The following is a 24,219-nucleotide window of genomic DNA, read 5'->3' on the forward strand; positions in this document are numbered from 1 at the left end:
ATCAGCAGCTAAGCTAGCACTAAGCTAAGCTAATTTACATTAAGGCTATCTCTGTCAGACACTTTACTCTTTTTCTGGGGAAAAAAAAAGGTTTGGAATGAAAAAAGATTAAAAAAGAAAACACTACCTCAAGCAAACATAAAAGTTGATTAAAACACAACTATTGATAAGACACAACCAGTGTGACTTGTTTGTGTCTCCTCTGCTCGTTCCGCTCCAGCTCCGTGACATCAGTGATGTCACCGTGGCTATGTCCACATGTTGATTCAGTCTGTATACACAACATGACGATCCGCCAGGTTATTCCAAAATGAAGGTTCTTCTTAGATTTGTTTCTTTCTATAAACAACCGTCATCATTACCTTGAATATTCCAGTTAACCATCCTGGTTTGTGCTGCTCTAAAGGGCCTCACTGTAAATTGAATATGTTCTGTCTGTTTTTTTGTTTTTTTTCCAGCGTGCTGAGGAAGTTCAGGTATCTGCTAAACCCCCGGCAGGTGTACAGTCTGGAGCAGGGTGGACCCATGCTCAGGTCAGTCTGCTGCATGCATCTGCTTTTATTTATTATCAGTGAACAGATAGAGAAGCAGCTCTACTGTTGGTCAAAGGCTGTTCATGTCAGAATATTTCTTACGGTGGATAGAAATTTGATTGTGTCTTAATGCTGGATAGGAACAAAAAAAAAAAAGGCATCCTGTATGTATAATTTAGGTTAGTTATTGCTCATGTTGGAAGCTGGAGCTGTAGGCCACCTCCTCCCTCCATATGAGATTAAGCATCTGTGGAGCTCAGTGAGGGGGAACAGGAACACTGCATTACTGTCGTGTCGCGCATTTGACCTCTTGACACACGCACATTTGTGCCTACGTCAGAGCTCAGCACAGTACTCGTACTGAAATGAATGCTGATGTGCCTCTTGTCCATTCATTGAGAAAAATGCCCGGCACAGCGCAAGGTGTGTAAATGCTTTTTACCTTCAAGGTGAAGCACTCCCCTCTGCATCCTCTCACCTCCTCTCTCTCTCTTAGTCACAATTTGGAGCTCTTGAAAACCAAATGTAAGAAAAGTGTCACACTCATGTCTCTGCTTCAGTACAAATGAAGCATCAAATACAAAGACTCTGTCACTGTGATGCTAAACAGATACTGAACCTAATAGAATTGTAATTTTTGTCATATTAGAATAAAATAAATCTAAGTCATACTAGAGTTGCCTGAAAGAAACAATTTTTATAATGAATTAAAAAAACAACAACACTTCAACTCATTTGAATTTTAATTCTATTTATAATAAAATATTTCCTGTACTTTGGTCTTCCTCTCTGTGAGCATTCGGTCCTCATGGGGACTTACAGTAATTACTTCATTACAAAGAAGCTCCTTTGTCATGCTTCACTTCATCTTTTCAAACGTCTCAGGTCTAATATTCCAGTAACACATGTGCGAGCACAGGGGCCTCTTCATAGCTCCGGTGAGGTGATGTAATCACCTCATTTGAGGAGGGGAGGTGTCTCTTCTCACATATAGAGGCTTAACCCTTCTAAAGTTGACACCAACTGTTACCATGGCTCCCTAGCAACAGGATGGGAAGTGAGAGGAGGCTTTCTCTGAGTTTAGGGAATGCTGTTAGCTCTCTGTAATTTCAGCCATTACAAGCGAGGTTTCACACCTTCCAAACCTCCATTTGCCTCTTTTCTGATACACGTTTCTCCTACAAAACATCCAACGATTCAAACGTAACACAGATATATAAGGGTTTCAGTTGTAATACACAGTTACTCATTGAGGAAATGATTTTGGTGTAGTTTCCCTGTGTGGCCTTTAGAGTGGGCTGTCTGTTTTATGCGTCAAATTATAAATCAACACCCCCGACTTTCATTTTTGCAGAGACCACTGAGGTCTAAATTATGTAGACCAAAGACTTAGAAAAGAAATAATAGTTAAATAGGTTTTTTTTTAACATCTTTAATGAATAGTGGAGTGGATGTCACTTAATACTAACAGTTCCTGTGAGTTGATTTACATAGATATATTAAATGTTTTGAGTTTTGAGACTTTTTAACACACCTTTCACCAATAATGATAAACTATTCATCATAACACTTGGATCCTGCATCCTACATGTATGTAGGTATGATATGCAAGCACAGTGGAATAGTGCACTTTTCATCCAGCCTCCCAGTCCCCTTGCTCGTTCAGCTATCGGCCCACTCACCATACGGGCAAAGCGTGCTCATATAATGGTAGCAGGTATAGAGCGTAGGACACATGACTTGCTTGTTTTACCTCAGAACCCAAAAGTCATCACTGGGAGTGATGTCACACCCAAGTAAGTAGGAAGGAGTAGGAAGCCCGACATCCTTGAATTTGCCATTTCCAACTGGAAACTCATATATTCTCATTTCTGAGTTCAATACATAACAATACATTAACAGTGTGTGGCATTGTGTAATTTTGAGTGGAAAGTAGGGCTGACTGATGTGTGACTTTTCAGCCTGATAATGATTTTAGAGCAGAAGAAAATCCCAGATAACCAATATGTGCAACCATTATAGTGATTTTTGTGCTGGACTGAAAATACAATCAGAATCAGAATCAGAAAAAGCTTTATTGCCAAGTACATTTTACATGTATGAGGAATTTGTTGTGGATTTATTGTTGCATACAAAAATTAAAATAATGTATATATTAAAAAAATATAACAGTATCAATATATGTACACAGAATTGCGCAAAACAGAGTTAAAACACAAAACAAAACAATGTACACCAACACAGAGGCAGCCATCCACAGCGCCATCTTGGAGCTCATCTCAGACCCTTTCTATGTTCATTTTGCACCAATCTTGTATGGATACAACTATATTTACTAATTTTAGAAACACAAAACTTACTTTATTAATAATAGCCAACACCGTCATAAAGCACAAGACCATTTAAATAAAGACCACACAAAGCTATACCGTTTTAAAATCACAATCGGAATTGTTTTCTGATTTTAAGTGCTGCAAAAAAAATAATTAATATCAACAGATATTGGAAAACATATATGCCAAACAATGTAGCTGTGATAGGCCTCAAGTAGACCGATAATAGTGGAAAATATCAGATGCTAAAACACTGGATAAAACAAGCAACAAATGAGGACAAAGCTGCATCAGGCTATGGAAAAACAGAAAGCACATGTTACTAGGATCAATCAGTTATTATTTATCATAGGATTTGTTTATAATAAGATAAATCTAGAATATTTTCATGGCACATAGACAATTTATCATCCTCACTATCGTCCTCCTGTAGCACCACACACACTTTTTCACGTCCCTATTTGGACTCGATTCAGGTAGCTTAGACAGGGTTGAGAGGGTGTGCGCTCTGTTACTATAGGAGACCAGGTGGTCGGTATGAAAGAGGTCATGCCCTGTATAAACCTGTCTTGTGATGGAGCGAGATGAAAGCCACTATCAACACCTTTGTCCCAACTCGCATTAAAGGTCCCTTTGAAGGGCGTGGAGTCTGCGGGAAAAGGAGAGCAGGGAACACATCTGAGTAGATAAAGTCATTTGATCATTTTGAGCTTAAAAAATACTGTTTCAACCAGTCAATCAAAAAAGATTTACCAACAGCAACACAATCTGTTAAGTGCTTGGTTCTGTATGTGTTGCTTATGTCCACTGGATCGTGTGTCCTCTCAGGCTCAACTTTTTCCACGATGTCCCTGATTTCCGGGTGCTTGCTTGCGGAGGTGACGGCACTGTGGGCTGGATCCTTGACTGCATAGGTACAGACCTGACCCACAATCACACCATTTTAAAATTGAATGCTGTATACTATGAGTTGGACCTTCCCCAGCCATTGTTTGTGTTGGTTGTGCTGCTATTGTAAATGCTGTATTGTCGTCTGTCAGACCAACAAATATAAACAGTCATGAGTTCAGAGAGGTTGCAAACATTCAGCCAAACTGCATCTCAGAGACACTGAGGTGAAAGTTAAACTGACAGCCTCTCAGTAAGTCTCACCACTTGGCAGCATTCTTCGTAAGGTCCTGTCAAAATCCTGTCTAACTGAAGTAGGAGTCTTAACTGCATGTATAGAATCAAATCTGATACAAAAATGCTATGGATTGGATATTCAACCCCAAAGCAGCGATGAAAATGCCCTTTTCCTACAACTATATTTGCACAATGTGTCACGACAACAACTTCTCTCATGGTTCATTTGCCGTTTTGTCGGTTCATCCAACCAGCAGAGCTTCCATTACACAACTTGTCCATCAGTGTGTGAGAGCAGCTTCTCATCATGCAGTTCTGACTTTTTTGTGTGTGTGGTGAGATATCATCTATTGGCTCATTCAAAGTCCTTCTGCTTGTTCCTGCTAGTTGAAACTCTGAGAACAACTGTGCTTTTGCATCAGTGCAACAACAAAACTGTGATATACTGTGTTATACAAGAACCATCTTTGGCATTGCACAGTTCTATAGGCTATAATCTAAATATCTAAATCGTCTCCAGTTAAAACAAAATCATGTTGCACAGCAGCACAAGTGAATATATGTCGACACACTGACTTCCTGAATCAACTTTGAATTATTGAACGTACTTTAATGCACACACATGGATGTACAAATGACTCGCTTTCACATACAGATGTCTGGAGCCCTTAAGTCCTTGTCATACAATGGAATTCCAATCATTTGCCCCGAGTATGTAGATAAATCCAAACAGGGAGGCATCTGGGAGGCATCCTTATCTGACACATCTCGATGTGGAGGAGCAGCAGCTCTTCTCTGAGCTTCTCCTGGATGGCAGAGCTTCTCACCCTATTTCTAAGGGAGAGCCCAGCTACCCTCCGAAGGAAACTCATTTCAGCTGTTTGCACACACGATCTTGTCCTTTCAGTCATTACCCAAAGCTCATGGCCGTAGGTGAGAATAGGAATGTAGATCGACCGGTAAATTAAGTGCTTTGCTTTTCAGCTCAGCTCCGTCTTCACCACGGCGGACTGATGCAGAGTCTGCATCACTGTAGACGCTGCACCAATCTGCCTGTCGATCCCATGATCCATCTTCCTCTAACTTGTGAATAAAACCCCAAGGTACTTTGGGGCAGGGTCTCATCCCTCACCTGAAGATGGCACCCGAACCTTTTACAGGCAAGAACCATGGACTCAAACTTGGAGGTGTTGATTCTCATCCCAGCTGCTTCATACACGGCACTCTCCAGTACTCCCTCTAGGGATATTATGGACTGATATTTGGCGCATAAGTGCAAACAAACAGTCAGGACCCATCCCCCCACCTGAAGGCTGAGGGAGACTACCCTCTCATCCACCAGGTTAAACTCCAACGTACAAGCACTAAGCCAAAGGGCAACAAGTATTACCATCCCTGCCTGTCGCCTCTCACTGCTGGCAACGCAAGAGTGGGAGTCCAACCCCTGTCAAGAGAACTGGTCCCAGAACCTTTGCCATGCATTTAGGTGAGTCCGACTATATAGCTGGAACTTCTCAACCTCAGGCACCACCTCAGGCTCCTTCCCCACTAGAGAGGTGAAATTCCACGTGCCTGAAGCCAGCCTCTGCAGTTGAGGATGGGGCCACCAAGGTCCCTGCTCTCGACTGCCACCCATCCCTCATGGCACCCAAACCCTTGCGTCCCTCCACATTTCCTTTTTGGGCTGTGCCTGGCCAGGCCCCATGGGTGCAGGCCAAGCCACTTGGCACTTGCCGCCCCAGACCTGGCACCAGAGGGGGGCCCTGGTGACCCGCATCCGGGTGAGGGAAAACTTGGTGCAACTTTGTTGATCATTATTGGGTCTTTTGAGCTATTCTTTGTCTGGTCCCTTCTGTAAGACCTGTTTGTCTTGGGTGATCTTACCAGGGGCATAAAAATCCCCTACAACTTAGCTCAGAGGATCATTGGGATACGGAAACTCCTTCACTGCAATAAGGTGGTAGCTCAAGGAGGAGCCAAAAGTAAGCAATGAGTAAAATATAAAACAGGCTTTTCTTTCTATGCAGCTATTCACAATGTTTTCCAAGCAGATACTCCATGCGTCTAGGTCTTAAAAGAGGCACACAATGAGCCCCCCCCCCCCCACTGCAAGCTTATCAGTTGACGTTGTTGTTGCAGTTGTGGCCTTGCAGGGGCGTAATCCATACATTATACATTAACAACTCCAGATGTCCCAATGTGGAAACAAGATGTAAATTCATTGCAGTGTGTGCCTAAAATCATGGCATGGTAAAACAGACACAAATGTGTTCTGCCTGCCTCATTTCTCCTCAAAACATATCCATTCAAGGGAAATGTGTTTTGGGCAAAAAGTTAAGAGTAACGTGTGTAAATGAATTTGATGTTATCATAACCAATGGAAATGATGGCTGTTGCTATGGCAGTGTGGGTCCAAGTTCTAATGCAGAATTAAAACGTTGTCTTTTTAACACTTCAACCAAAAGTTACCAAAGCTGAGATTGATCATCTTGTTTTTCCAGATAAGGCCAACTTTGCCAGGCATCCTCCAGTGGCCATCCTCCCTCTGGGTACAGGGAACGACCTGGCACGCTGCTTACGCTGGGGAGGAGGTGAATCTCTCTCTTGCTATTTTGAATATTTTCCCACAGCCTCATTCAGCAACTCACAACACACCATATACTTCTGTATTCATGAGCAAATGTGTCAGAGAAGACTGTAAAACCACGGCAACAGTGGGAACCTGTAAGGGACCGAGCATAAGAAGTCACAGATGGATTTTGTAAAATAAGGCTCTACTCACTAAATAATATTCAAAAGAAAAAATATCTCTTACAGAAATAAGCTACTCAGTTCTGGTCCCATACAACAGGCTAACCTTGAACAGAACTAAACTCTGGCTGTGACAACGCAGTAACTTAACAAACCAACAGACATCACAAACGAAGAAGTGAAAGAGGGGAAAAATTCTTTGTTACCTAAAGTAAATATTGTATCTCAGATTACTTAAGGACAACATGTCCAGGCCATGCTGATGGCAAGGGATGCCATTTTGCAGGAAGTCCTCCCCTGTCTGTTATCAGACTCAACCTCAGACTCCCTCTCTCCGGCTCTCAAGAAATAAGCTGACAAGTTTGGGTCATTTGCTGCATCAGAATTATGTTTGTGGGTATGTGCAATCCCAAGGGCCCATGTGAAGCTGCCTAAACTTGTGGATTTATTGCTGTGTTTACATTTCTGCCTTCTTTGACTACGCACTTCAAAACTGTCTTTAGCTTTGCATCATAAAGGGGCAAGGCAGTGGGAGTTGGGAATGCATATTTAGTTCAGGCCCTTGTCACAGCAACATAGCAGCTTTGTACTGTGTTTAGCAAATCATCAACCAAAACCTACAGGGAGAGACAAACTGTCAGCAACCCTGATGCTTAACAGATGGGGCTGCCCTTGCACTTCAATATAGAGGTCAGCAGTGGGGTAAGGTTTCTCGTCACTATGTGTCCAGCAGACCGGTAGGGTTGCAAAACCTACTTGGGACATCCTGTCTGTTCACATAGGTGTGGGTACTGCCAGTATCTATTAGAGCTTCTACTCTGTCCCTGCAGTTGCATTCATTGCCTCTTTTCTGGTTTGATGTCAACATTTTGGTGTCCATATTAGTTCCAGCGAGGTTGGGCATTTATGCAGACATGCCTGCAGGTGGGAAGCCAGATGAGTCTACCTGTCCTGGTTGCTGCTCTAGCACATAATGCAGTCAGTCAGGGCACCTGCTTGGGGTGGGGGCGACTGATGGGAATAGCCTGATCTTCGTGTTTATTTTGAAAATCTCTGCAACTGTAAATGTTCATTATTCACCATGAAGCTGCCTTAGGGGTCACTTCTAAAGTTTTGGCACCACAACACATGAATCAGTTCCCAGACAGTCTGTAACCACCTGAAAGACACTGGCTTAAGTGCCCATTGTTCCCAAAGAGGCCTTGACCCAATTGGTGAAGCGTGTCCATGGACTAATGTACTGTACATACTGAATTTGTGGGATGGTCCATGGATAGTCCATCAACACTAACCAGCATTCCAATTATCAACCACCAGAATGTTTTTAGTTGAGGCACTTGAAGGGTAAATGTGGTAACTTTAATCATCATAATTTGTACTTTGAAAAAGAAAAAGGAGAGTTACCCCACTGCTGCCAGAATCTTTGAAATCAAACGCTTCAGCGATAAGGAAAGCATTACCAGCCTCCCTTTCATCACTTTAACTGAAATCTTGGTTGTAATCCTTTAAAGGTACATTTTCATCAAACAAAATGACTGCAGAGACTCCAGTTCTTACATCAATTTTTATTTGTTGGAAAGATAAATACCTAACAAATATCCTAAAGCCCTCTGATATTGGCAGCTTATTAACAAAATTCCATTTGTTACCCTGGAAAAGTGCTCTTGTGCTCCTCCGAGCAGCAACAATCAAGCAGTCATGAGCAGCCGCTGTAATTACTGGCCCGGAAAACTGCAGCAAATCAATGGCTGGCAAAGGATTCACAGCACAAGTGCTCCGCATATTAACAGTTTTTAATTTGACACATAAGAGCTGCAACTTTTCACTCAGCAGCTTTCATTTGCTAAACACACACATGCACACACACACAGGCATGTATTTGTCTTTTTGTATTGTAATAGCCAACTGAGAAGCTTCCAGAAACAAATTATTTAAGCACTAATATTTACCTTTAACAGCTTTTAGACAGCTGTTCCCCATTTGAAACATGCTCTATACTGGCTGAACCAACCCAGCTGGCCACCATATTTGGTTGACTGTAAGCCGTGACCAAAGTCCAGTGTTTTCCAAGCATCATAATCTTAACATCCAGGCAGAAATCTGAACGTCTTCTCTTGGTTCTCTGTGGTTCTCCTTGGCAGGTTACGAGGGAGGAAGCTTGCTGAAGTTCCTTCGGGATATTGAGCACAGCATCGAGGTGGTGCTCGACCGCTGGAACATAGACATTGTCCCTGATGACAAGGAGGAGAAGGGAGACCCTGTCCCCTACAGTATTGTCAATAACTACTTCTCTATTGGAGTGGTAAGAATATTATAATAAATGAATAATAATGAAGTACAACATTACATATGATTGACAGCTTAAACTCAAAACAGCTTTTTCGGGGAAAAACTGCTTATTTACGATCCTTTCCACAACTAGACAAGGACACAGAGATCCCTTGCGTGTGCAGTGGGGAGCTGACACCCACACAAGCTAGCTGAATGCTATTTAGCTTAGCACAGTGGATGGTACTGAGAGGGAAGTGTTAGCATACCTTCGTTAAAAGTCATCCAGAATTAATCATCCTCATCCTCACTAACAAAGTCAGCCATGATTTTTAGCAACAGATTCTCCTGTAATTATCAACTAATGTTTTGTTTCGTTTTTTCAGGTGTTGCACCATCAGTTTTTTCAAGCCTGTAGTTCTGAATGTGTCTGATGCTAACATTGTCTGATTCTAATGTTTGATATCAAATGTTAAGCACAACCCTACTTATATTAACAAAGACAAAGTGCATAAAGAGTGTATCTGATGACTTTTGACATAAGTATGCTAAGGCTTGCCATCTGCTATCATTACTTATGCTAAGCTAACTAGCAGCAAGGTGGTGTCAGCTCTTTAAAGCAGCACAGAACAGAGAAGGGTATTTACCTTTTTGTCTGGCTATGGGAGCATTTGAATTTCCTTGATTATTTCCTTTAGTTTAGTATTTTAGCAGTACTTTAATTTAACCTAGTGTGATCACTGTTGGTGAAAACCCATCAAGAAAGGATATATATATATATTTTTTAACTTAATTTTTATTGAATTTTTTATTAATCTTTCAACAAACAAATCAACAATTACAGTGTCAGGGCACATCATTCATACATATACATAGTTAGTTCTCATCTTTATATCAATGTTCTTATTGTCCAGTGGTAATGGTGGTGTCCTCTTCTTTTGTTCTATAATCTGTCCATTTTTCCCATTTATCCTCAGATTTTGTCTCTTGTAATCTCAGTTCATGTGTAATTTTCTCCATTACAAATAGTTCTTCCACAATGCACACCCACTGCTCCTCGGTAGGTGGTTCCATTTTATACCACAGTCTTGTGATTGTTTTTTTTACTTGCTGATAGCAGCACTTTAATAAGATACTCATCCTCTTTTTGTATTATGTCTAAGAAAGGATATATTTACAATAAGACACAAACGTCATGTGCTCAGATTGTTTCACTGAGACATAGATGTTACAGTAGCAGCATGATTGAAGAAATGATATGTTATGTAGGACAGTTTTCTTCTTTTAATTGGAGGAAAAAAAATATGTAGCCAGGTTGCAGTTGCTTAGCAACCCTCTTATCAAATCGTGTCCCTATGGAGATACCACTATAAAGACTCAGGGACGTTTATGTGGAGTTGACAAACAGGGCCATCTTGAAATCTCTATGGTGCTGATTTATCCGGACTGATGTCAAACAGAGGATGTGTTTGTCTTAACAGTGAAGGGTATGGTTTTCTTCATGATGCTATGGCAGCCATGGAGGGGTCTGTAAATGTTAAAAAAGTTGTTTTATTGTTGTTTGGAGTGAGGCCTCAGTTAAAACAATCAACACCACCATACCTACAGTGTCATTAGGAGCATGGAGCACATTTTAGTGAAGCCATCAATAGGTTTAAGCCAAACCTTGAGCTGAGTCATCACCAGAACAGCTACTAGGAGCCATCTGGTGTTTTTTTTCATATTAATTATTAATTTCTTAATCCTTTTGGCAATTCTAAGTTGTAAAAATAACACTTCAAGTATTACTCATCAAATATGCAGTGCAGGTGATTATAAATAAAACCAAGTGTGAAGCGTTTGATCATGTGCACAGGTAGAATCTAGCTGGTGAGTTTTGGCAGGAAGAGGATGCACCACGGCGAGGTTACACAACTACCCTCCCGCTGAGCTCTGCATTTGTGCCAGTGTGCACACATAACACACCAACATAACCCCAATCCAATTGTTTGTCCCTGGCTTTTGTGTCAGGCTGGTGGAAACAATTGTATTTGACATGTTTTCTAGGTTCAATTATGTTTGATTTTTTACACTGACATGCATTTTTGAATCATCAGGATCACACAGAAAATTCTGAAGTGTAAGGTTGATAATTCCGTCGATTTCTATACTTTTATCATTTGAGGTAATGACAATTGGGGGTATCTTATTCCATTATTTGCAACTCCACTACTAATCTTATTTTGTGACGCCTGTTTGTCATAAGTGCATTACTGTAATATACCCACTTTACCTACCTGTAAGTCTTTGAGTCCCCTAAAACATCAACACCAAAAAAGGAACTTTATTTATGAGGCTGTGTAACAAATTAATTGGTCATCTTGATCTCACCAAAAGACGTTAAGTAACCACAACCTTTTCAAAGCACATTTCTTCAGCTCATCAAAATAAAATGCAATCATCACACATCCATCCATCCATTGTCTTCCGCTTATTTTTATTAAGGGTCGCGGGGAGCTGGAGCCTATCCCAGCAGCAACCTTTGGGTGAGAGGTGTGGTTCACCCTGGACAGGTCACCAGTCCATTACAGGGCCAACACATATAGACAGACAACCATTCACACTCACAGTCACACCTATGGTCAATTTAGAGTATCAATCAGCCTCGTCCCCTCTTGATGTCTTTGGACTGTGGGAGGAAGCTGGAGTACCAGAGAGAACCCACGCAGGAACAGGGAGAACATGGAGACTCACACAGAAAGATCCCATGCTGGAGCTGGGACTTGAACCCGGAACCTTCTTGCTGTGAGGTGACAGCGCTAACCACTGCACCACCGTGCCACCCATTTTGTAGTTTTTGAAAATTTAATTTCATTGTTAGTAAATGACAACAGCTCTTGAAGTGACATTCACTGTTGCAAAATAATGTTTTAAAGGAGGGAAAGGTGCCACCTGTTTTGGGCTTTTTTTCTTTCTTTTTTACAAATTCTTTCATTTTCTTTTTTTAGTTCAACAAAAACACACTATATACAAACAATATGGGATAAATCTGTCTAAATCATTTTGAAGCACACTCTGATCATGAACCCTCCCTCCTCACTCCCACTCGCCCTCCCCGGTAAACTACGTCACTAAATAGATCAGCGACCATTACATAGCGATTTGTTCTAGCTCACAACCCACATTGACAATAAATTACCACTAATATATAGCCTTGATAGCTAGCTAGCAAATTCGGCAAATTGGTTTCTTACCTGTCTAAAAGAAAAGCTGCTACTTGTGCGTCTGTAGTTAAACCTTTTGATTCTTTTAGACTCTCCAGCGAGCAAATGAATCCCCAAGAATCCCTCGCGTTGCACCGAGCCTTTTATGATACTCCCTCTTATCTATTGCTAGTTTTACAAGAGACCTTTTTCTTTTTGAAGTGTTTTCTTCTGGATCCATGCTTGTCTTCCTTGATGCTGCTCACCCACACCGATCCAACAAGGTGTTGATGCCCGCTATAGTCTATAGGTAATCTATAGGTGTATAGGTCTCAGCCTTTTGATGGACAGCTAAGCTGCCCAATCAGGTGCAGGCTGGTTTTGGCTGTTGATAGACAGCTAAACATGACAACAAATCTAACTGGTAGCCATTTTTGATTGGGTGGAGGTAAATTTGGCCCTGCATCCCTTATGTATTAGGGATTTTGATGCTTCCTTTTTTAAACAGCATGGTTTATTGATTGCCATTGAGACATCATGACGAAATCAAGGATTATAACAAAAAGTACATAGAAATCTGGGAGCCTACCCCTCCTTTAAGATGTGTCAACAACTTAGTCTGGGTATGTTTTGGCATAAAAAATTCTTAAGGTTAGGAAAACATTGTTGTTAGACTTAAGCAGAGAATTGCTGGGCTATCAAAGAGAAGTGAACACACAGTTCTTGCTTTAAAGCTGAACAGTTGAAAACTTATGGATGTATTTTATGGAAGGACAAAGGAAACACTGATTAGAAGGTATTGAAAGGCTTACTGACAACTACAGAAGCAGACGGCAGTAGAATAAATAAGACTAAATATTTTCTATTCATCAATTTATTTTTACTTCATGTTCTGTTATGTTTTGAGCTTTATAAGATTATTTTCATGCAGCAGCAGGAGGGGAGGAGGATGGGGGGATTCATATTGAAAGATTCACATCATCAGTCAGGGCAGTGAAGGTGCAACATATTTAAAGTTTTGATACTTGTATGTAATTAGTTGATAATAGTCAAGGTGTCATCGGCATATTTTGGTGCACATTTTGAATTTGTGCATCAGAAAAGATTGACAGAAACATCCCAAAAAGCGCTGAAGTTGCAAATCCAATCAGCTGCTTCTATTTCCCAGATATTCAAAACTTTGTCTCTGAATGGCAGGGCTGCTAGTCTTTTTGTTTTATTCCGTGTTACAGTCTTGTGGAACAATGCTTCTACTGCCATCTTCTGATGAAATTACTACTATGCAGCCTAGTTTATTCGCTCCGGACCAGTTGATACTTACTTAACTTGCATTTGTCCTTTTTATCCTAAAATTTGTCGGACAGGAAAGCTAATAAGGCTAAAACCAGCCAAATATAAAAGCTGGCTGTATCACTACCAGTGATTCTGAGGTTCTCCAACCACTCCAGTTTGGCACAGCCTTTAAACCATGTGACAGATTGCTTGGCCTCCAGGAGCCGTAGAGACAGATGGCTGTATCTGAGTGTGCACAACACCTGAGCAAACCAATCTCTGACTCACATAAATGATGTAGCCATTAATGGCCCTCAAATCTGCTTTAGTAACCATACAGGGTGTGTGTTTCCTGCCATCCCATTACAAAAACCTTGCTATTCAGGGTTTGGTTGCTAGGAAGACGGGAGGCTGACAAGGCTGAATCTGAAAGCTTCCACTGTCTTCTGTCGACAACTTAATTGTGAAATGGTGCTGAGGATAAGGGTTGGCTGAGCCAAAGGTGCTCTGAGCAGCAGATCAGGGGGTCTACCAGAGTGTATCCTCTATAAATATTGATTCTGGGATTTTTATGTCTGCCTTAGGTTAAAAAAGTCACATACATGCGTAAATAAGGGGGATTTATCAAGTGTAACTATAATACTATTGGCAGGAGCTACCTGCTTTTTAAATTTGTATTAAGAAATAGGCTTGCCATGCTCCAGGATACGAAGCAGAGAAGATTGTCCATGTAATGTATATTTTATAACTCCATCAGTTGTTAGATATGTGTTGTGTATTCAAGGTGGAAGAATCTAACTAGAATAATATTTAATTTGAAAATGTCTCTTGAAATATCAATTGTGAGGAATGAAAAAAACAGCAGTCATACATGAGAACAGCAAATGAAATGAGCCTATTAATATGCAGGTCAGCAATAGTTCCTGTACTTGACCTACAGCCTGGAAAAAATCTGGCGAGGAATTTAAGGGAAGGAAATCACACCATGTCAGCAGCCATTAAAGATGCAGCTTCATGTTGCATGGAGGAAGCTGACCCCTCAGTGGGTTGCCTCTTTGCATGAGTGTCTCTGGCTGGGTGCCCAGAACACATATGTCTATGTGTGAGTGCTGCAAACTGATTACAATGTTAATTGCAGGATCCCAATTTGTACCACAATACAGGCTTTGGTAGCCATGTGGACACCAAAGCCTTCTTTCCCAAGGCCTGAGTATGTATTTTTGATTGTTTGCAATGGGAGCACCTAGTTTTTACAGTTTGTCAAACGTGCCAGCAGTATGACAACTACTGACTACTTTTCCCTTTCATCCATCCATGCATTTTCTGTACTGCTTATCCGTTAAGGGTCGGGGGGGGGGGGTGGGCCTATCCCACCTGGCATTGGGCGAGAGGTGGGGTACACCATGGATGGGTCACACTTTTTCCTTGTCAATGAAATATTTTCAAATTTGGGTTAAAACACTGTGCTCATCTGTCTCTTTTTACCCCGACGCTCACAATAGCGGGTGCAATAAATACCATCAATCACCAACCCCTTACACCTTTCACGTACAGGTGGTAACCATCAACAACAGAGGAATTCTTGAACCACACGAATGTATTCGTCAGGATTTTTCCTCCCCCACAACATCTCACCAACCCCCCAAGGCCAGTACATTTTCCAGTGTTCAGGCTGGAGGGAAATACTCTGCTGTGTGTCCACATTTTTATTTACAAGTCACCAAGCTGATGTCTGTCTCCCTTCCAGCTACGCAATCTTGTCCCAATAAGATCACCCCCGCTTATAAAAGCCACGACACTCAAAACGCCAAACTTGAGGCATAAAATCCAATGTGTGACATCACAGTTGGCGCACCTGCTTCTTCTATACAGCCCATGGTAGATGCAGGTGTGAAGTTCCGCTGAGACATCTGAGATAAATTCAAGCTGAGGTCAACATCGCTCTTGTGCAGACGGTGCCAGCGGTACTTGTTCCAGCACTGTTGTGAGAAGCTAAAGTCAGAGCCTTGCTTTGGTTGGCGAGTGTTTGCTTTTGTGCCGCCAGAGCGTCATATGAATTGAGAGGATCTGAAATTTACACAGCTAGAAGAGTATCACAGTTACCTCTTCTCCTTGGCATTACTTTCAAATATGTGTGTGTCTGAAAGAGAGCGAAAGCGAGAGGTAAGGAGATGGAATTTCGCTGGCACACACTGAAGGTCAGGGGAAGTATCAGTGACAGGAAGTCAGCAGCTGCCAGGTTCAGGCCAGGTTATGAATAATGAAGAGTAATGAATGACCGTGCTGAGTGACACCTGGCAGGTCTTAAAAACAGAAAGAGCTGTGCTTATGAGCACTCATAGTCACACACGTGGCCGCACAGACACATGTACACACACCTATACAGGATACCCTGCAAACAAGGTCATTTAAAGTCACAGTTTCCCAGCAAAATGCCTTTATCACATGTATCAATGAAGTCTAACATCTTGATGAGCCCATTTCTCTATGTAAGTGAATTTGTGTCAAGCAATTGTCAGGAATGCGATCAAAGAATTCTCTAGCAGCAGGGATACCTTTAAAACCCTCAAGGCTCCACCTGTGGCACAACTTCACTCACAGCCACGAATTCTTAAAAAATAAAGTGCTTTTTTTCTCACTTCCAAAGAGTAAATTCTCATTTAAATCTGTATATTGAATAGTAGACATGCATGTGGACAGCATGAACAAATACAGGTTGACTCTATGAAGTTCATGTAGCCTCCACCGAGGAAAGTAAAAGCACAAATCAGTACTCTCATTTTGGATTCATTATTCATAACAAATGGATTTATAAACTGTGCTCATAAATACACTGTAATCTATACTGCCAGTTTCCTAAACTGTGGCCAGGGATTCGCAAACAGCATGAACAGAATCCCCATTCATGTCCACATTTAAACGTACTATTTCTCTGACCGCTTCCACCGAATCCAAAGATTTTACCTCTTACTAACTGCAAATTAATGCATGTATTTCACAAACGTGTATGGATTATGAATACAGTTTATGAGCCTTATGTTCTAATTTATTAATCCAGAGTACAACTTTGCACTGCTCTTTTATTTTTTACTCCAGGGGGCCTCTGTAAGCTGCTAATAACAGCAAAGTGATGAAAACACATTTGTGACTGTTCACTATTTATGAAAGGTATGGTGAGCATGTTAAATATTACGCATATTTAAAGCATCGTGCTGCATTGTTCACTACGAGAGGTGTTTTATAGGATAAAGGTTCGATCTGTTTGTATACCCAACTTTAACGGTATCATGGATGAGTTTTGAGGCTCACGCTTCATCTCAGACCGGTGCTGTGGGCCCCACTGAGGTGACATTTTCAGGCCAATGTTTTTGTTGTTGTTTTTTTATTATTGCCACCCCACCCCCCATTATTCTTTGCACCCATCCAGTGGCACCTCCTCTTACTCCCCCCACACACCATGTGCATCACTTCAAACGGCAAGATCAAAACAACCTTCATCACACAGGCAACGGCAAATGTCACATATTGTTACTGCCAGATTTCTCAGGGGGGGCAGAATGAACAAAAGTGGGGCTGGTCAGAAATTTCCTGCAGCAGAGGAATGAGAGCAGATGACATGAAGCAGGCTGTCATGTTTTGGAAAGCTTTGCAGCCACTTTGTGTCATGCCACACTGTGCTGGTCACAATGCAATGTACCGAAATCGGTGATAACAAATCCCCCTGCACGTGATGACAGCTCCTCAGGCAGATGAACAACTTTCTCTTGCTGAATTCTACCCTGTTTTTCTATTTATACATCCTTTTATTATTATTTATGTCACCTTGCCAATGAGAATCAGAATAACACATAAAACATTTTAGTTTGAGCTCTGAAGGCAAAGTCAGTCCTGTGTATCCTCGCCTCCTTGCTCACAAGGTTTCAGTTTCAAATTCTTGGCCAGTTAAAGCTGAACTTCCATTTTGAGAGCTGATATTTGCTGATACTATGAGATCGCAGCGCATCAGCAGCGTGTGGATGAGGGGGTGTTTTGCAGCAGGCCTGTAGCATCAGTGTATGGTTTGGATGGTGACAACTGTGTCATGTAATTGTACCTGTCCACCTGTGTTGTCACAACCTTCCGTTCTCCCTGCAGAGGAGAAACACACCGCACAGGCAGGCAAGGCGCCAGGTCATCGTCACAGCTCAGCCTGTCAGAGGCACTGGCTTGTCTATTGACCTCTCACATCTCTGTGGCAGTTTAATACCTAGAGATTAGCCAGGCTGGTCATATTCACATGCTGCATGATGTTTACAGATGTTGCAATATGTGATTTTATCTTTTCGTGTTTTACATTTCTCTGACCTTTAGTGTTAAACGTCAGTGAGGTTGGTTGGTTTGTCTGTCAGCAGGAAGACTGAACTATTGCTGAGGAGCATCGATAGAAATATGTTTCCTTTCAAGACATTTTCCTGGGTTCATAGCTGGTGAAATATTCAAGAAGTTTAATATGGTGTCATTTTTTTCCTTGTGTCATGTCTTCATGCTCTCCCGGCCATTCCTGTGCTCTCCTTCCCATGTCTTCATGCTCTCCCTCCCATGCCCTCATGCTCTACCATGTCCTTGTACAATCCCTGCCACAAAAATGAGGGTTTCTATACGTGTTCGATGTGCTTTTTTAAATACTATTTGAAAAAGAGGGAAATGGGTAAAGGAAACCTCTGATTCAAATGAGTCCTGATGTAGCTAATATTACATGATTGACCGTGATAGACAAGAAATATTATCATAATTTGTTCAACTGAAGGTAATTCCTCTCCTCTTATTGCTGACAGCAGCTCTTCTTGTACTCTGTTTCCCACAGCCACGTGTAACATTGGCCATATCACCATCTTCCGGTTACCTTACACTGCCTACTGTGCTCACTAAAAACCAGTTAATGCAAACCAAATCACTGGTTGTGAAGCAAGAACACAGTTGCCGTGCTGCTGCAGATGTAAATGTATGTTGTATCAAATGATGCAATTTTTGCTTGAAACCAATTGATCCTCTTTTCAATAAAAAGCTTGAACTGCCCTTCATTTGTACAATAACTCCAAAAGTACAAATGCGTAGTTACCATTTCTTTCTTATTTTTTCCTGCAAGATGAGACGAAACAGAATGGACTAAGTATCAGTCTTATTTTATTCAAGAATAGTTTTAAATATATCTATAAAAATAAATATAATAATAAGATATATCTTTATCCCCCTCTAGGTGGGATTATCGCTGTTGAAAATGAGTGCGATTAAAATGATTATTTTCTTGTGATATTTTATGTCTTTTCATGTGATGAGAATATTGTATGGGAAATGAAACCCAGAGAAGGGCTCTTATCGTTGGTTTTAGCCGGTTTCACAACCATCGCTTATTGACTTGACAATGTCTTTTTCTGCCTTTATGCATCAACCAGTTGAAGTAAATCAGGTTGTGTCCTGCGTCGTGACTCAGTTAAGCACTTAAAGTAGAACCAGATGCTGTTATTATACAATGAGAGAGTAAAAGGAGGGGTCCTTAACTCTGTTTTTATGCATTAACATCGTTATATGACGTTAACGTTGATCCTTAACATCCACCGTGTCCTAGCGCTCTCTCCCAGCTCCTTGTCACGAGCCGCACATAGAAACATCTATGTTAACTATATCACTTTGTATGACGTGTGGTCGATACGATCTCTGCCTCCGTGTATTATGTCCTCTCTACTGTGGCTGTTTATCTCTGTGAGACAGATCCTTCCTTTGGCCTGAGTGGAGCAGAAGCAGCTCTGCTCAAGCTCAACCTGCTGTCCAATCTTTAATTGATCACATCCACTCAAAGCTAAAGTGTCCGGAACACTGCTCTGGTTTGTGCGCATGAGCTATATGCCTACACACATTACAGGATATTCATGGTCTTTATGTTAATAGGGCAGCATTCAATGGAGACATATTTCCATGTAAAACTGCCCACACATTTACGTCATGGCTTTAAATTTAAATTACACTTATATATGATGCAGCCTGTGTGCAGTTTAGGGATATGATGACATTTTTTAATCTGAGGCTCTTGTCTGATCAATGAAAACGGAACATTTCAGATTTCAAGTTTTAAGATGTGGAATGGTAACGTGACAGCCCAGTTGCCCGCTGGCGTTTTATATCTGTTGCTAAGTCAGGTCATAGGCTACACTCACCATTGACCCAGAGGTCAGGAGTTAAACACATGTGAGAGGAGAAAGGCCTTCCAGAGCCCTGATCAGATCTTTGCCTCATCACCGTATCCTCAGTTTCATGCGATCATTCCGCTTTAGGTTGTGGTGTGAATGTGGCCCTTTGGTGTTATGGTCAGTTTGTAGGTTTCTCCAAAACATAAGAAGAAGGTTGTTTGTGTTGCAGAAATAAACCTCAATGACCTGCTTCCCAACAGCAACACCAACACTTGAGGAACATTCACTTTTTGGTTGGTCTCCCAGCAGCATTTTGCAAAAACTGTGGGGCAGATTTTCACCAAACTTGGTGAAGAGGTGCCAAATGAGCTAAGGAAGCAAAACAAGTTTCATCGTATTGTTTGCATGTGTGTCTTTACTTACTCCATCTCAAGTTAACTGGGATGACTGTGAGGTTTTGATCAATGGTGAGGCGGCCAATTTTGATATATGGCCATCGAAAAACTGTTGTAACTGGAGTCCACATGGTCAGATGATCTCCAGATTTCACGTTTGACGCATCAATCGTAGCCTTCCCTCGTGGTTGTAAGAAGTAAGCCTGATGTAACAAACCTGTGAATTACATCAAAATGAAACTGTTGTTATCATGGGATGTGTAGAAACATGATTAAGAAGTAACTGTATATTCTATAGCGCCACCTTGTAGTCACATTGAGTGGTATTTACATCATTGTGCAAGTCTCCCTCATGCAAAATCTAAATATTATCAGGTTTCCCATCAATCTCAGTCCAATAGCTTTTAGGTAATGTTGTCTCTTATATTTTGTCTCTTACAGGATGCCTCTATTGCCCATCGCTTTCACCTGATGCGAGAAAAGCATCCTGAGAAGTTCAACAGCAGGTCAGAGAACAGAATTCTTACTAAATGGCTACGAGAAATAACTGAACAGTGACACTGAGCATTTCTTTTCATTTTATGTTTAGGGACAGTTCACCTCTAAATCAAAACAATCTTATTTTCACTCCTGTCTCGAGTGCTGCTTTTTCATCTAGAGTTTGAAGAACCAGTGGTAGAGATGTCTGGCTTCTCTCAAATACAATAGAACCAGATGGAATTTGTCTTGAGGTACTCAAAGCACACAAGCAAAAATCCCCTCACGTTTGAACAACAGGTGTGTGTCTTCACAGAAATCATTGCTGGTTATGCAAAATAATCCACCCACAGCTTCATGCAGATGGTGTTCCGTTAAGTGAAAAAGGCTTTTAATGCAATTTTTAGCAAACACATGTTGTGTTGTTAAAACGCCCTTTGTCTGGCAACACCGTGTCTTCCTCTCCCTTTCCTTTCTTTTCTTCACTCGCACCAAAGTGCCTCTCGGTCACCGGATCATGTTTTGAACAAAATAATGAATTAATTGGGAGCTTCAAATTTAAAGAGCATTCACAGTAATTACCATATATTTTGACATTTATTTTATATTATTATTTTCACTGTGATTATTAGTTTACTTATTTAGTTATTCATAATGATATGTCCATGATAATGGCAGGCCAAATGTCATTTATTTTGGTCTAGATGGATACACAGCTCTAGAGACAAGAGGAGGTGGAGGTGAACTGTCCCTTTAAGCCCAGAAGAAGCCCTTCACTGTGCCAGTATCTTAACACCATTAGCTAACCCGTAATCTCATAACCAGTTGGCATGCGTGTACTTTTATGTGGACGCTCAGTATCACACTGAGCACAAATCAATAACTGGACACAACCCGCTGGCCCACTGGGATCAATATATTGGCAGTGCCTCACTTGCGTTAACCCTGAGCAGAGCTATGACGTGGGAGTGTGTGCAGGCTAACTGGGCTGCATCCATGTTTTCAATAAGTGAAACGAGCCACCCACTGTTGTTTGTGCTAATTACTTATGCCATTTGTTGGCCAGCCACAATAGGAAAGCCAATTATTGGTTATCTGCTGTTTGCCGTTGCAGGTAAACACATTTTCAACTAAAAAGTCAACTGAGGTGCTGATTTTCTAGAAGGAAGAGAGCTGCAGTTAGAGACAGTTGTGACGTAAATGGACACTCGCATCATTCTAATTGCAGAGAAGGTATCTTCAAACGGCGGCCCGTGGGGACAAGCGCATAGCTGTCTAATGAATTGTTATATAACACTGGAAGCTGCCTCAGTCTGGCTGTGGAGGGAGGGAGAGGTCAGCAGAGTGACAAGCCAGAGTCAGAGGAAGAGAAGTATCGCAGTGACGATGCCCTTAGTCGCACACACTCAGAGAGTTGACTTCAACCTTGTCACACCAGCAAGATTCACAAATTCAGACATAAAATTGCTCCACGCACATCTAATCTCAAAACTAGTTAGAAGTGTACTTTTGTTTTGATTCACAATCCAACACACGGCTTAGAATATGAAAACACTGACAACTGACATTGTGGTGGTTCTATGACTGTTTCCACTTAAAACAACACACACACACACACACACACACACACACACACACACACACATATAAACATTACATCAGAACTGCTACTCTGAATGCCCCCATAAAAAGTTTTAGAGTTGCAATAATCCAAAATCCAACACAAAACTCTCATTGATTTTTGGCTGAGGAAACCGTGGCGGTGCAAACTTCTGGATTTGCCTGAAAATATGTCATCCCTGTCGCATTCAATTTTCTCTTACTAGCGGCTCTCCGAAATATTGTACTACAATACATATGCATACACATACACATGTAATACTTACAACCTACAGTTGCTGCCTTGGAAAAATCATTCAAGTTTTCTTCTTTTTTTTTCCTGAGTCTGAATAAGTTGCCGCTAGTGCTGCTAAACTATATATAGGGTCATGCTCAATTAATCCTGCACGCCACCATAGGTTCTCTTATACATCTTTGGAAATGAAAGGGTGATGCTAAGAGATGCTATCTGCAGTTTCAGTGCTAGCTGTCTCTGGATCCTACAGTCTTTTAAAAGCCCCTCTGTGTATGTTGTACAGGGTGTTTGTGTGTGTGTGCTATACTTAAGAATGCAAATGACCACAAGTCCCCGAGGGTGAGATTCTAAAAGTTTGAAATCACAAGTCCTCTAAGCAGTAAAAATAGCTAAAAAAAAAAGAAGAAAATGAATTGCTATCCAGGGGCTAAATGCGCCCGGTTTTGCCCTCTTGATAGTGTAGCAACATATAAAACCTTGTTGTGAGGGGTATTGACTCACATGAGAAGCAAGTTGCTTTGGTTTGTTGTATGTTTAACAAGTGTTTTATGTTGTTTGTATGATAACGACATGTATGTTCCTGCTTTCCTCCTCGTCACTTGAACTAAATGAGCACTGGAAGCGCAAGAGAGAGTTGTTTACTCTGAATTTCAATAATTAATGCAGTGAGGTTCCATTTCTAGTCCTATATTTATTTCCAGCATCACAGGCAAGAGGAAGAGACGGTGATAAAAGATAAAAGAAAGATACCTTTGTACTCTGGGGGCCCTCTCTCTCATGCATTAAACACGGGCCAGAGTACAAAGATGTAAGGCATTTATGTGGAGACACATGAAGCTTCGCCACTGCTGTAGTGAACAAACTCGTTCCATTCTACTGACAACTGTGAGCCTCTTATGGCTCCTGTCAAACTGTAGCTCCGAGCAAGAACATTCACAAAACATGAACTGACACTCAAAATAATTCCAACTCTCTCATCGTCACTATTTACAGTAAGCCAACACTGGGGGTTATTGTTCTATGAATTTTCTTTTTCAGCGCTTCCACACAGCAACAGACAGCTGATGGACAACTGCAACTGTTCTATTGTAGCCTGACTGATGGCTTGGCACTATCCATCCTTTTAACAGCACTTTTAATTGAAAGGTTTCATTGTGAGCAACGAGCAGTTTTTTTTCTCTAAGGGTGACAAGATGATAGATCACCTTTGGCCTGGTGACGGAGGCCCATAACAACATTAGCTCAGTGCTTTATTGTCCTCACTGACACTCGCAATCCCACAGTTCTGTATCCATGGGTGTCTCTCTCACACACCAACCCCCGTTTGTCTACTTGCACATGCCCCCCCAGTGTCATTCTGCTGTCCTGGGCTTGCTGGGACAGAGGGGTTGTGTGATTCGTGACACTTCATCATGTCAAGCTCCACAACTAATCTTCACAGTAGTGAGACCTGCGGGAGCCCAAAGTCCAGGTGCTAATGATTTCTCACTCTCCAGTCATATAAAAGGCCTGTTCAGGCTCGGTAAAACTTATATGCATCTTGGCTGATCCATTGATCAAGTACGTGAGTTCACACCTGGCATTAGAATGCATCTCCACATACTTCTCAATTGATCCGGCTCCATAGGCAAATAAACACCTACATTATTTCTGTTGTTTTTAACCGGCAGGAGGCACCAATGCGCTTGCTGTTCCCAGCCTCCTACAGTAGAAAAGAAGAGAAGAAATTAAAAACAATACCTGGACGTTACCCAAGCTAACTAAAACATCAATCAAGTTTGTGATACACTTGTAATATCTCTAACAGTTGAGAAAAAAGGGCCACGTATAAATCTTCCCTCTTGCTTTACAAATCTGTGTGTGT

The 24,219-nt window shown here is 41.4% G+C and overlaps 1 protein-coding gene across 7 annotated transcripts in view; it reads left to right on the forward strand.

The window, feature by feature from the left end:
• dgkg (diacylglycerol kinase, gamma) overlaps window positions 1–24,219 on the forward strand; it is a 105,401-nt gene that overhangs the window by 38,837 nt on the left and 42,345 nt on the right. For all 7 annotated transcript variants that reach the window (XM_086220746.1, XM_086220745.1, XM_086220748.1 and 4 more), the window contains 5 exons: window positions 459–533; window positions 3,695–3,780; window positions 6,493–6,582; window positions 8,884–9,044; window positions 20,465–20,529. In XM_086220746.1, coding sequence (XP_086076872.1) covers window positions 459–533; window positions 3,695–3,780; window positions 6,493–6,582; window positions 8,884–9,044; window positions 20,465–20,529 — 477 coding nt within the window. The remainder of the gene's footprint in view (window positions 1–458; window positions 534–3,694; window positions 3,781–6,492; window positions 6,583–8,883; window positions 9,045–20,464; window positions 20,530–24,219) is intronic.

Source organism: Aulostomus chinensis, chromosome 12 (genome assembly GCF_037954235.1).
Source record: "Aulostomus chinensis isolate RoL2024-O1b breed Wild chromosome 12, RoL_Achi_v1.0, whole genome shotgun sequence".
In the NCBI taxonomy this organism is placed as follows: Eukaryota; Metazoa; Chordata; class Actinopteri; order Syngnathiformes; family Aulostomidae; genus Aulostomus; species Aulostomus chinensis.